At 36.0% G+C, this 14483-nt stretch overlaps 1 protein-coding gene across 4 annotated transcripts in view; it reads right to left on the bottom strand.

The window, feature by feature from the left end:
• Positions 1 to 14483, bottom strand: part of ZDHHC14 (zinc finger DHHC-type palmitoyltransferase 14) — a 109270-nt gene that overhangs the window by 24871 nt on the left and 69916 nt on the right. For all 4 annotated transcript variants that reach the window (XM_065834757.2, XM_065834759.2, XM_065834758.2 and 1 more), the window contains exons 3-4: positions 12438 to 12596; positions 27 to 164 (exon numbers count right to left, since the gene is read on the bottom strand). In XM_065834757.2, the coding sequence (XP_065690829.1) occupies positions 27 to 164; positions 12438 to 12596 (297 nt within the window). The remainder of the gene's footprint in view (positions 1 to 26; positions 165 to 12437; positions 12597 to 14483) is intronic.

The raw sequence follows: 14483 nt of genomic DNA, 5'->3' as shown, positions 1-14483 counted from the left end.
TAATCTGATTTCACCAGCATACTTACGAAGGATGACGTGGGTGATAACGAATGCAAATATAAAGACTGTCAGAAAGGACAGAGATAAAATAAACATATAAAAAAATCTGTAGTTTCTTTTCCCCACACAGTTGCCTACCCAGGGACAGTGGTGATCAAACCGTTCTGAAATGAGAGGCAGAAGAAAAAAAAATGGAAAACAATTAATAAAATGCTGTTTATTTGAAAAAAGCTCTCTGAATTCCATATTAAAGCTTGTGATTTAACTGGCATTTGCAAATCAGCCACAGAGAAATTCTTATTTAGAAAGGAAAAAATAGAAAAGAAAAAAAAAAGGAGTATTTTAATGAAACCTTGAAACTTTTAAAGAAATCAAAGCACAGCTGAGGTTGGCTTCTGTTGAACTAACAGCATCATTGTGATAAATTGCATAATCAGACTAATAAGCATGTATTTATACAGTCACATAGAGCAGTATCAACTCAATTGTATTCTATTTTTTTCAGAATAAGGGTTTTTTCTTCCAGTGACTCTTCTACTCAAAACTGTAGTTTTTGATGTTGTTTTAGTTATATCTGTCATGATCACACCTCTGACTTATGTCTACTATCATCTCATGCAACATGGTATACGAAATATTTACGCCCTCCCACTTCCATTTATTACTTCACTCAAAATATTCTCCATTCCAGACCATCTATTTTTCTACTTAGAGTTGACACTGCTATATAAACCCATTAAAAATAGCAAAATCATTCACATACATCATTTTTCAAATGTTAAAATTAAGATTTTTTTTTTTAATAATCTATTCAATCTTGCAGAAATTTTCTGAAAACCATATGGTATAAAAATAGGTGGATGTCATCTGAATGCTCTGTTATCCTTTGCACTATATGCTCCCTCTTCTTTTTCTTATACCAAATCTCTTCCATTATTTCCCTGAGAAATGAGCTCATTGGCAAGACAGAAACAGGCCAGGGCTGGTCAGAAACAAGTGTCCCCAACATGGGGAAAATGCCCCAGCGCTGGGAAGCAGCAGAGGGAACAGTTCTCTCCGCTTCTCCCCGGACAGCTCGGAACCCCCTCCCCATCCCAGCACTCCGGGCAACAGAAACAGAGCGATTGTCAGACAACAAACCAGCACTTCCTAACTTTCCTTTAGAGAGATTATGCTGACAAAATGACAGAATTTAACATTTTTTTAAATCAAATCCAAGATCATAACGTAAGACACATGCTCTCATGCTGACTCTCTTACTCTCTGATCCTTGTCCAAATTCTGTTTTGTTTTCTGTGACTTTTATGCCTCCATTGACGCACGATATCAGACTATTTGTAATTCCACATGAAAGGCGAGCTATAAAGTTGAAGTCCTTATGCCCTATGTTAAAAAAGGCACATCTGTCCAAGCACACCAGTTTATTTTAGTTATGGCTTTATGTTAAAGAGCTACAGTAGAGGTTTTCCTTGAAGGATTTATTTAGTATTATCTTCATCCCCCACCCCCCAAAAAAAAAAAAAAAAGAGAAAAAAAAAAAAAAAAGTCGAAACAACATACACAACAGATTTCGGAGTTCACCAGACTTTCAGGGCTTTATAAAATGGTTTTGCGTGACAGCTGCTCAGATCACATGTTTCTCTCATAAATCTGTTTCAAATTCCAATGGGGCTATTCAAGGTGAAGTTGCTGAACTTTGTTAGGATAAGGCTTCAGAAATACTTTGATTTAATGAGTACTGCTAAGAACACCAAGAACTAAACACTCTGATATCTAAAAGGGTAGGCAATATTACCTTCATTCAGTGCATTACAGCTGTATTCCCAAAATAAGCTGACATTGCATTTGAACAGTGCTTATTTTAACATTTGTACTTCTAAATGAGTCCTTACATTCTGAAAAACACTTTACTTCATTTAATGGGTACCTAATACAACACACAAGCAAATAACACAAAGAAAAATACCTTTAAAAGACCATGATCCTAAAGTACTTTTTTACCTTACTGACTCAGAAAAAAAAATTATGACATGTCTTTGGAAGATGAATTCCACATATACACATTGATTCTCTTCTATGCTGACACAGCAAGAATCAACAAATTATACTAACATAAAACTCAGTTTCTAGTCAAGAAACAATGTTTAGACATGTGCAGACATCTATTTGATCGGTTCAGATAAATGCAAACATAAAAACACACATCCCTACCTATAAACACACATACACATGTATATACACACACATACATATTCCTTACTGAAGACCAACTTGGTATTTTCAGCCTACTTGTCACTCCTCTCCAATTTCTGTCTTCAAATTTTGTCAGTAAACTGAAAGGCTCTGCTTTCTCAAACTACCTTACCAATCATTGTGAAGGTAAGTAACTATCTAAGATGCCTGTAAAGCAGAAACAGACAGAAAAGGCTAGATTTGAAAAATACTCCTACAGTGTTAAATATGAATCAACTCTAATAAAAAAGGATAAGTATTAAAGGGTTTACATAAGTGTCACAAATTAATAAGCTGGTCCTCATTTTACTCAGTCAAAATATAAAGGGATGTGACAATTATGGTATATGCCACAAAACAGTATCTTAAAAAGCAAGGGATTATTCTACTCAGCAGAACACAAATATGTAAAAAAAAAAAATAAAAGCCTTACAGCTTGTGAGCTGCTCTGCTTTTAATGCAAGAGAAAACAGCCAACCCAGACAAAATGAACACACACACATACTAAGCACAAACTTCTAATGCTGTTAAGAAATATAAACTGTTCTTAAATCAAGAGCTGTTTCTTCTTCCTTTTAAAAAGACATGGCTTAATAAGCATTCGTGAGGAAATACCACAATATTTCAAGGTTCACCTCTGGTATTCCAGATGCCTGCAAACTGAACAACCAACGATTTGGAAAAGGAAGCTCTGCCTGACATCTCTATGTGGCTTGGACAATGTTGGCAGCAAAATTAAGATCTGCCTCCACTGAGAAATGAAAAACTATGGATGCTGAGAAAAACTGGGAATTCTAGACGTCGTAAGCTTAAAACGCAGAGCATATATACATACAATTGATTGCTACGAATAATAGACTGTTTAGAGATGATGACTGCAGTTACGGTTTAAAATTATAGAGTTAGCATGCTCCTGTATTCAATCACACATTTGTGTCAAGGTTGTTTGAGGCAAATGAATAGAACCGAACTTTACTAATGTAAGCTCTTGTTAATAAAAAGTGTATTGGAACTCCTAATGAGGGAGGAAGAAAGCTTCAAGGGCTGAAAAGTTTGTCTATGAAAGCACCCCATGGATAGGAAAGTTGTGACAGACCATCTGCCTGCACTCAATTTTAAGCAAAAGCAGGAAGGTATGAGATTGCAGCTGTATCTGCCTAATTGAGAACTACTGCTAAACCAGTTCCCGCTTCTCCCCTCTTTGCAGTCCTGTGACAACCTCTTGCCTGTGTGTTTACAGCTCTCCATCCTTAGGCCAAGCCTGGTGTTCATTTTACCCTGTGGGGAGCTGGTTGACAAAGAGAAATGAACTTAAAACTACGGTTAATTTTCTGTTGCTGACAAGCTCCATCACACTATCAGACAAACAGCAAAGCCAGCCTAAGTGAAGCAGTGAGAAAACACAGCCAGAGAAGGGATGAAACAACCCTTTCAGAAGCAGGAGAAATCCAGTTTTGACTATTTTTTCCAGGGTCTGAGAACAAAAGATGAAGCAAACAAACAAGACTGAGAAAATGTGTGAATGTTTTATAAGGTGATACCAATGCAAAGAGGAGATGGGTAAATGGAGACTGAAAATGCTGCTGTGAAGACCACAGAAAACCAAACCATTGCTACAGTGCTACTCAGGAAAATGTGGATAAAACTTTCTATCCATTATTGTTACCTTTAAAAAGTATAATTTAACAATAAATTGTAAAATGAGAGACTCCCACATCTTTAACAGAAGAAATTTTAGAGAAGTATATCTCATGTTATGAAAACCTTAATTTTCACTGAGATAAGAAACCTCAAGAGCTGTCAGTAAACCTGCAACTTTATTTTACTAGTCTTTCCCAAGAGATGAGCAACTTTGGATTTCTGAGAATAGCTAGCACCCTCATAACCAAATCCAAAGGGTGAGGTTTTGCAAGATAATCAAGCCAATCTAAAAGCTCAGGAGCAGTGAGAGAGCTGGTCACATGCAGCCTTTCCTGCCCCTTCCTCCCGCTTCCTTCTGCCATTATCTAAGCTGCTGACGGGTCAGGTCAGTTCCCTGAACTGGCGGGAATGAAAAAATGGAATTATTTTGTTCGTTGCTTAGTGAGAAAAACTGACATACCAATGGCTGTGTGTTACTAAGGGCTGTGTGAACAGGCACAAAGGAGAGAATCACACAAGTGGAATAAAAAAAAAAAAGAAGAGGATGAAATTCAAATACTATCTTCCTTTAAGCAGCAAGTTATCAGCATGTCTCAGTGGTCTCATTAACACCCACCTAATAATATATGCTGACTGGATGACAGAAGAACATACAAGTTACATCATACTTAGACATTTTTCTTTTCTTTTTTTTTTTCCTTTCCTGAAAAATTTACATTTCAAAACTTGTTTAAGAAACATTAATTGCTGGATATCTCAGATAAAAACAAAACTGGGAACATTTGCCTTTTCAATTAGCAATGGTCTTACAGATGGAGAGTGTTTCCTTCAGAAGCCACATTGAAGCACGCTCCTTGCTGCTCAGAACCGACCAGTCAAACCTCTTACTTTTCCACAGCACAGCATGTAGACTCTTCAAATCCTAAATGTCCAGCTTCCATTTTTCAATCACTACACTCCAGGAAACAGGATACAAAATGACCTCAATGCTTTCCTTCCTCTTTCAAAACATTTAATGAAAGCTTTATAACTTATAAGGAACAAAAAAGCATTTTAACATCGAACATTGGTAGGCCAGCTTGGCCCTTCAGTTTCCAGCTTTTCTCATCTGTTCGCTTTGTGATTCTCTGTTATTATTTATGAACTGTATCTTTTTTCCTTTACTTGACTGAGTCACTGCATGCCAATGTACACTTTCTAAAGCTTAATGTGAAGGCAGGTCTCAAATATCTAGGTCACATTCTAGCAGATTCTGAAGAGCACAAATTGGAATTCACTTGCTAATTCTTCTCTCCAATTCTTGTAAAGTGTTGCAGGGCAAAGACACAAACTTAAAGCATTCACCAAATACTACCATCTTTATTTTATCATGTATCCCAGGACTGCGAAGAGTCAACAGTTCGCTATTCAAATCTTGTGCCAATCAAAAAGTCACATTACAACTCAACCAACTGGGCCAGCATTACTCAAAATTACTTTCGATAGTAGCAGTACAACATAGGACTACAAGGTCCATTGTCCTGGATGCACAACTGGACAATTATGCAGAGATAAGGACACATCTGCACATATTTGTAATGATGACAATTACAGCTTTTTGTAGGACTATGATGTCATGATATGACCACATCTATTCAGGTTTCTTGACTTGCTATTTTTTATGACAAATGGTACTTTCAGAATTTGGTTGCTCTTGAAATATTTAGGAAAACAAATAAGGTTTTTGAAAGTCCGTGTAAGGAATACTTTTTATTACAAAAAGCATATATTTTCTAAGATATAGCAGTTCAATCCCAATAGTCTCATGTACGCATGCACAAAAGCCAATATAACCATAGCATTAAATCCTTTCCAGTCTGTTCAGAATGATTGATAATTTAATATAATTAATAAAAATCTTGTATCTGATATTCACAGCATATTCAGAAAAACTGTCCTTAGCTCAGATGTTCAGTTCCACTGACTTAAGTAATCACTCCTAAGAAAATTGTTTATTTAAGTATATTTTAAAAAGCATTGATGGGACTTGCCATCAATTGACAACAGCAATCAAATATATGGATCAGTTTAACTTACGTAACACTCACCGGTGTGACAGTCATGTCCCTGGCAATGCCTTTGCTGTTGCTTTTGTGGTACGATATCAGAGTAGAAATTCATATGAAAAAAATGGTGAATAACAAAAGACTGATTTCAAGTGACATTTATATGCATGATGATGTTATTTTAGAACATCTGTTATGGACAATGCACAATGGATCCTTTAAATTGCCAAGCTTCACTTCTTTTGTGATTCCAAATCAAAACAACCCAACAAAGCCAAATGGCACAGAACCAGCCTTCCAGCCTCAAGTTTGTATTTCGGAGACACTCACCAAATGTTTACTCCAGACTACATTCTGGACACTACACTAATCTCTACAAGATGATGCAAACTGAAAAAGCAAAGTAATATGGGGAAAGATGGGCCTCCACTAATGAAATAAATTAAACAAGTGCATGGATATTTACAACAAAGAGTCAGTAAGAAATGATAACACAAGGGCTTCTCAACAAATAAATATTTCACTCATGATTGTCTAAATACTGTCCCAGGCAGCTAAGCTATTCAGGTGTTTTGTTTAGTGGTTTTGTTTTTTTATTTAAGAAAATCAGTTGCAACTTCAAGAGTGGCAGACTGATGTTATTCACAAAAAGAAAAGAAACATGCTTAATTTTGTTAATAAAAATAGCAACTGTTTTATTAGAAAACATCCAGACATTGCCCTAGGATAGCTCACAGTAATTAAGCTGTATTGTCACATAGCTCACTTCTCTGCTACCTCCAATTATAAATGTTGACGAGTTAACAACAAATTCCTTTGACTGTATGCACGTTAACGGTGACATTTGCAAAGGCAGCAGCAGCAGCTTAGAACCACTGTTCTTTGATAGGCACAAAGAGTGTACAAGCAAAGGACCTTTCTGCTTAAAAATCTTTCTCTCCTACAATATCTGTTCTTGTCAATTCAGCACTTTCACACACTGGGAAGCAAAAAACCACCAGACACACCAAACAATGGAAGTAAAGAGTTAAAAAAATCTAACTCGTCCCTAGGGGAAATGTGGTATCCCTACCAGGTATCAGCACCCACAAAGTTCATGGCTTTATTCTTCCATTTTCTACATGAAAGTACATTTTTTTGGTTGTTTTGTTTTTACACACTGTTGCTGCCTTGTATCTGCCTTTGAATTCCTTGACTATCTTTAAAATTTTTATTGCACCTAATGTAAATATTAGTTTATTTTCTTAGGTTTCTAATTTTTTTATATATGTATTTTAAAATTTTTTTCCTGGTAATTTATCTCTTCAGTTTTTATTCTGACATCTGAGGAACAGAACTACCCTAACAGGTACTCTGATCATCTCTGCTTTTTTTTATATGCAGAGCAATACATAAGCTGAAACCTCTCTCTGAAGTAACTTATAATACGATTATATTTTTTAAAGACATTTTCTGCCATATTTCCCAGTGCTTTGGCTTAGACTTTAAAACCTCTTTGACCCACATGCTATACTCCCTGAATTTCTAAACTACACCTAGTATATAGATGGCGCAATCATAAACAAATAATGTATCTGTAAGTACTGGTGTGTATTTCGTTTGGCAGTTTCTTTGAGTGCCCCAAAAAGGTAGCACCAACAAAAAGAGCGAATGCCATTTCTCACATATAAAAACTGGGAAAAAACCCACAAGAAAAAAAAAGGACATAGCAGCTAACTTTGTAGTTTAACTGTTTAGCTAAAGAGTCACTCAAGAGACATGAAGCTAAGGTGTAACAGGTTCAAAATCAGGCCCCAAAATGAAGTGAAAATTATATTCCATTGCAGGAAATGTAAGGAAATAAATAGGCAAAGGTCATTAAAAGGAATCAACAGCAAAAAGGGAAGCAATAAGGTAATGAAGGGAGATGCTACAGAATAGAATTAAATCCAAGTAAAGCAAAGTCCTGACATAAAGTAAATACACACTGATTATAAAGGACCACAAAGACCTGGGAAAATAACTCTCAGAGAGTGTCAGTGTTACTAAAACCAAACAGTTACTATGCCACCTCCCAGCCTGTTTTTCAAGTAATTTGTGTTCTCCAGGCTGGAAGATGCTGGTATCTGGAGTGACTCTACAGAAGAGCTTCTCCCAGAAGACACTCATAATTCTCACTCCTTGTCTTACATTGCACTTGTCATATGTCACACGTGTTCTAATAATTAATTCCCCAAAAAACAAATTCACAACACTGTTGTCTAATCTGGGAAGCTACTTTTAAAATAAATTATTTTATCCAAATTCTGCTGTTTGGCACACTGCTGGGTACATAACACATTGTATTTTCAAAATAATGAAGTAGTCCAGTCAAGATCAAAAGACAATGCCAACAATTGCCTGGCAGAAGTGCTTTACAGAAGCAATGATTTAACCAGAAAGGAGATGTCTATTGGCTTCTAATACAGCATATTTTCTGTCAAAACTTCTGTCAAAATCTTGACACTTGTTCTCATGTTTAGGTTCTACATAAAAATCAATCAGACTTAAAAGTGAGAGGAATCCTGTCTCCTACACAAAACAGAAACATCAACAGAAAATGACAGTACGGTATATGTGCCTTCAGCCACTGGCATCCAGGTTCCCCATCTCGAAAGGTTTATACTGGGTACAAAGAAGTCCAACTAGCATCCATCAAGAGCTATCAAAAAAAAAAAAAAAAAAAAAAGATAACTTCCTAGGGCTGAAGAAGGCCTATGCTGAAAATTCCTGAGAGCGTGAGAATATTCAGCAGGAAGCATCCCCGCACGCTCGCCCTCTTTCCCATTCTTCCCTAGGGACCTGCTCTGGCCATGGTGGGAAAGGGGCTACTGCACGAACCAAAGCTTGGGTCTAGCTCAGTGTGCCACGTGCATGGGCGATCTCTGAAAAATCATACTAAACCTTTCGAAGTTAAGTTGTGGCATCAGTTTCAAAAATCTGAGCTTTGAATCTTCTGTAAAAAAATTAAAAATCGTGTTGAAAGAAACACAGTGGAACTGGAGGAGAGAATCTATCATCATCCATCAGTCACATACAAATTTACGATATACAGAGTTTGAAACAAATAAAAAGGCCATATTCTCTTGGATTAATATAAATGGTGGATCTCTTCTTCCTCCATACTGGATTTTTGACTTAATCTAAATTAGTTACTTCGCTTGGTAAGCAAAACCATGGTATGCCAATGCAAAGAAGGCTTTAGACATTTAGATTATTGGACTAAGGTGATTTACTGCTTGCTAATCACTAGTGTTTTTCATTAGTCACTTGGTACAATATTTATATATATTGTTTGGAAATAGTTCGCTGCTTCTTGTTCAGCTTTTATTACAGAAATCGAATTAAACAAGACAAAAACTACTTATTAAAACCAAACAAAAAAAGTTACACAGTTGATGTTGAAATGACCAAAAAAAAAATTTTAAAAAGTCATTTGGTCATTTCAGAAGCAAGCCTAATCACTGGCTTCTCACTGGCATCACACAGTGCAATCTAAACCTCTTGCCGAAACCCAGCAATAGCTAGCTTGAGCTCTGAATTTGTGTCTGGTGTGGTTATTCTTTTTTCAAGTCTTTATGTCTTGTGTTTATGTGCACATTATTTTAAATTCATGTATAGTTTTTAAGCAACATAACAGTACACAGCAAACCCTTGAGGGGCTAACTACTAACTCCCATTATCAAAGACAGTTGAAGAAACAAGTCAAGAACACACCCAAGGTATCTGCCTCAGGGGACGCTTATTCAACCCAATTTTTGAAGGTATTAAATAAATGCAACAAATGACATTTGCCTGTAAAATGAAGATTTTTCTGGCTACTACTGTGAAAAATATTGTAAAGCTAAAGGAGTTTGAAGAATTGCTATGGGTAGAACTCAAATTAGTTTAGTGTTCTGGGGTTTTTTTAAGCTATTTTTTCATATTTTTTCTCTAAATATACTACATAGCCATTTATTTTAAAAAATAGTGATGAAATGAGAATAAAAAACAAGATTAAGTAACATATGCTTACTAGACAACTAGAAAGTTAGAAATAATTCAAATAACAATTACTAATTTTTTTATATGTACTCACATATTTAAAATGCTGCTAAGGATTCCTTACTGAATTAAAAGCATCGATAGAAAATACAGAATGAAAGAACCTCTCTTTCACACTGCATTAATTTGCCCAGTGTCATACACCACCTCTAGGTAAAAGTATTATACTTTTTTTCTTTCTTCGCCATGGGTGCCGGTTCAAAGAAAGACTGCATTCCTGTAGCACATAGTCTCTGTACTTAGTTTACACAGCAAAAGCTTCAGGCACTACACGGTAAAAAGGAACACATAACCATATTGGTAGCAAGTTGCAACTGTAAGTTACTTATGTATCCATAAGTGGGTGAAGTTAAGAGTATTTTTGCACTGGTTTAGTTACATCAGTAAGGAACTAGCAAATGATAGTGGCACACTTATTTCTTTTATAAGATTTATTCTCAAACTCAAATTAAACAAAAGGATCATCATATAGACAATCCTAACTTAAGAGCAGTGGTAAACTGCGTAACACATTCTGATAAGATGTGAGATCTTAGACCGTTGAGTTTTCCACAAGTTCATGAGCAATTCAATTTTCTTAACATCTAGTTCTTACAGAAAATTAGCTGCAGGTATTTTAGGTTTCAGTTTTTGTATTCAATACTCCTGAATATTTACATGACAAATAGCTGTAGCTAACCAGGAAACAAAAGTACTACACAATGTGCCCAGAAAAAGTAATAGTTTACTGTAATCACCATTATAAATGCTGAGGAGAAAAACCACAGAGAATTCATTCCAATAAATGGATGCAATTATTTTAAAATAAATAACTTCACATTTTAAAAAGTGCAAGAGGAAATTACAATGATCCTACCTATCTTATGAGCAGAAAAGACTAACCGTCTTGGATACAATCACCACTTCTGTCTGTCATTTCCTCACAGACTTTTCTGATATACGCTCATAATAATTCACATATGTTGGTTCATCACAGACATAATGTGATGACAAAGATTGTTTAAATTGCTTCCCCTGCCATCACTAATTGTATGTCTCACAGAGTAGGTCTTCCAAATTTAGTATGAAAAGAACACAGTCAGATTACAGATTACCTGTAGAAAAAAAAAACTTTGTACCAATTTATTAAAAAACCCTGAAATATTATTTATAAATAATCTCCAAGATGTATGCGTGAGAGGTGCTCTTATTTATGCACTCTTAGTAAAGACAACAGTCTTTACCTTTTATTTACTGTACTGGTCAACAACTGCATTTTCCCATTATCAGGTTTGCTGAGCAATATCACAACACTGATGTCTAGATTTCACATCTGACATATTTTTCTGAAAATGTGTCAAGCTCAATTAATAAATATCCCTACTTGCCAAGCTCAGCAGCTTTTACAACATTTAGGAAATTCTAACACATCAGAAAAACCTACTTACTGAAGGAACCATCTACAGTTACCAATCAATTGTATAGGGCCTAAAGTCTAATCTTTGCACTCTGATCTAAGTGTACTCCCTAAAGGATTGTCATCTAAACATGAAACTGTAATTCTTCCAATAACTGCTATATGTCTAAAAATATCACTGCTGAATGCTGCAATTACATTTCTCAGCTGGATACATCTTTCGACGTTATTTTCTTGAATGCGTAAGATCCAGGCTCAACAGTGTGCTAATCAGCTGCACTAAACTCTAAATGAGATCTAATTAACTAGAAACTACTCAGATTTGATTGGTGTGTTTTGTTGTGGTTTTTTTTTTATTTTTGGTTGGCTTTTAAATCCAGGCATATCTTAAACACCTTCTCTGCCCTCCAGAGAAAACAGTCAGGAAAAAAGATGAGATGGTCAAAGAAAAAAAAGTCCTATCCTTACAAAATATCCATAGGTCCTGACAACATCTACTTACTCTCAAAATACTGTGCTTGCCCAGTAATTTCTCATGGATTCTGACTTTAAAATTTATAGTCTTAAAACTGTTCAAAGCTAAGAATCACCTACAGTGTATATTCTGGTCACAGTGCAAGCCCTAACCACTGGAACTGTGCCTCACAGTAACAACCTGGAGAAGCAGCTCCTTGCCCTCAATGTAGTTTGGTGTAGGAAACAAATCCGAAGCTCCAGGAGAGTTCTTGTGTCTGCACTGGGAAGCTCAACGGACATACTACACACCCCTATTTAAATTGGGTGCCTTCTTCATCTTGTGGAGCAGGTCGGGAAAGATGTATGCATCAGAAGATATTTTTCCTTCTTAGATTAACAACAACTATCTGTTAAGCCAAACCTCCTCTTCGGCCTCCTCTAAAATTCTCAACATTTAACAGAGCTGGTGGGAAAGAAGGATGAACACAGCAAGTGACCTCATGAGTAATCTTGTCACTAACTCTGATTCTTTTCTCTCTTTTATCAGAAGTATAACAATATATAAGCTACTAAATTGAACAAATGCCGTATCTTTTTTTACTCACCTACGCAGTTATCACAAAGGCTGCAATGTGAGGCACGAGGTGGGCGGAAAATCTTGCAAGTAAAACAGTATTTTAGTTTCACTGTCTGTCCATTGATGATCACTTCTTTTGTTCTGGGAGGGGGGCGGTATCCTCCTGAACTGGAGCCATTGGCAATATCTAAACATGGAAATACAAGGGATTAAATTTTCCACATGAACTATGATGTATGCACAGAACTGTCCTTGATGGCCATCTATGGCAAGTTTCAAATTTTTGTTAGCACACTTAAAATACACAACTTTTCCCCCTTCTCATTCTCCTAAAATAATATGTAGCAAAAAGAAAGTGAATTACAAATAGCATCCATAGCCGATTGATTTGAATTAAAGAAACCACCCATTTTTCTCAGTTCATCTGTTCTTGTGTAATCACAAATCAAACCACAAAAGTGAAAAAAAACCCTATACTATTACTCCTGCACAGGCAGAACAGCAAAAACAACAAGAAAGTAAAATACATCATTTCCCAATATATGAATGAAACCACATTTCAAAGTCACAGTCACCTGTACAACCATGTTTCAAGTTGTCCCCCACGCTTTCATGTTGGACAAGCATGGGGCTGTATGACAGGTTACTAAAAGATCCATGACCGTACTTCAGCTCAAATTGTTAGAAATACCACTCAATTGCCAGGTCTGACAAGTCTGAAGCCATATTTACACAGTCTACAAACTACACGTTTTCCAAGGGGGCAAGTAGAAAGCCTCCTGCCTAGCAAGGTATTCAAATTAGCAACAGCATAGCTGTGCTAGCAAAAGTATAATTATACAATATGTCAGATTTGGTAGCAAATCTAGCTAAACAAGTTCCCAGCTGCAATGTGCTCACCCACTTCATAAATATGCACCAATGAAAGTATTTGTGGGACACCACCGCAAACGTGAGCACTGAAATAGCTGGACTTCAGAGCGCTTTCTTGGAGAAGATGGCAGAACGAGGGCAGCAATAGCTCAGAACGATGGAATCAGGGTATGAAGATCCTAAGCGTCCCTTATGAGAATTAAGTGTTGAATCCTGAAGAAACAGCAGCTTAGATACCACCTAATAGACCCTGATGAGGTATGGATGTCTGCTTGTGCTGGATCTAAACCAGATCCTGCGATGCTGAGCCAGGTCCCATGATCCACACGTGGAAGCACAGCTTACAATCAATATACTGATTTTGACCTGAAGGTCAATACTGCTTGACACAATATTTTTGATTAAACAATTGTTGCATTACAAGCTGCTAGTGTGTTTACATGCTGAAGTATAACTAGACAATAAAAGTTGTTTAATGAGCAATATGGACATCATCTTAAGTTTCCTTTTTTGTTGTTTTTAACAGATAGGTTGTTTAAAAGGAACTCTTAATTAAATGGTTGTGATTTCAAAGCACTCTAAGCAGACAAAAATCTGATGAGGTCAATTGAAATAATGTAATTCATTCAGGTTATAGTAAAAACCTTTTTTCTATTTGCTTGCATAACAGTCTATATGTCCTCATGACACATCAGTTTAAGTAATTTTTTTATTATTGCTTTCTAACTTAGAACTAAGCTGAAAAGATGTTCTTCTGAGGGTGGAGCACAATGGTGCTCATACTGTTTAAAGCTTTAGAGGCATGGATGATTCCTAAATCCAGAAACAGGGAGGAATTTCCTGTAATTCAGAGATTACATTAAAAAAGCCTTCATATTTACACTGAAAACTTATTTTCTGTAGAACAGATTATCATAGGGTGCATGAAATGATGAAATAACATGGAGTACTAGTACAGATCTGCATCAGGCAATACTTTTTAAGGGAGAAAAATAAAGTTTCTCTTATTAAAAATACCCTATAGCTGATTTTAGTTACTACCACTGAAAAAGATAAATATATTTTAATACAGTGTACTTTTGGTGACATCATCACCATGAGGCATGTAATATTCTTAGTTCTTCTATAAATCCATGGGCTTTATGAAATAGTGTTATGTCCATTTCTGACCACAGTCTGCTCAAGATAGACTTAAACTGTG

The sequence above is a fragment of the Patagioenas fasciata genome, chromosome 3 (assembly GCF_037038585.1).
Source record: "Patagioenas fasciata isolate bPatFas1 chromosome 3, bPatFas1.hap1, whole genome shotgun sequence".
In the NCBI taxonomy this organism is placed as follows: domain Eukaryota; kingdom Metazoa; phylum Chordata; class Aves; order Columbiformes; family Columbidae; genus Patagioenas; species Patagioenas fasciata.
The sequence above is the reverse complement of the archived record's forward strand: the minus strand, read 5'-3'. Positions and strand labels throughout refer to the sequence as shown.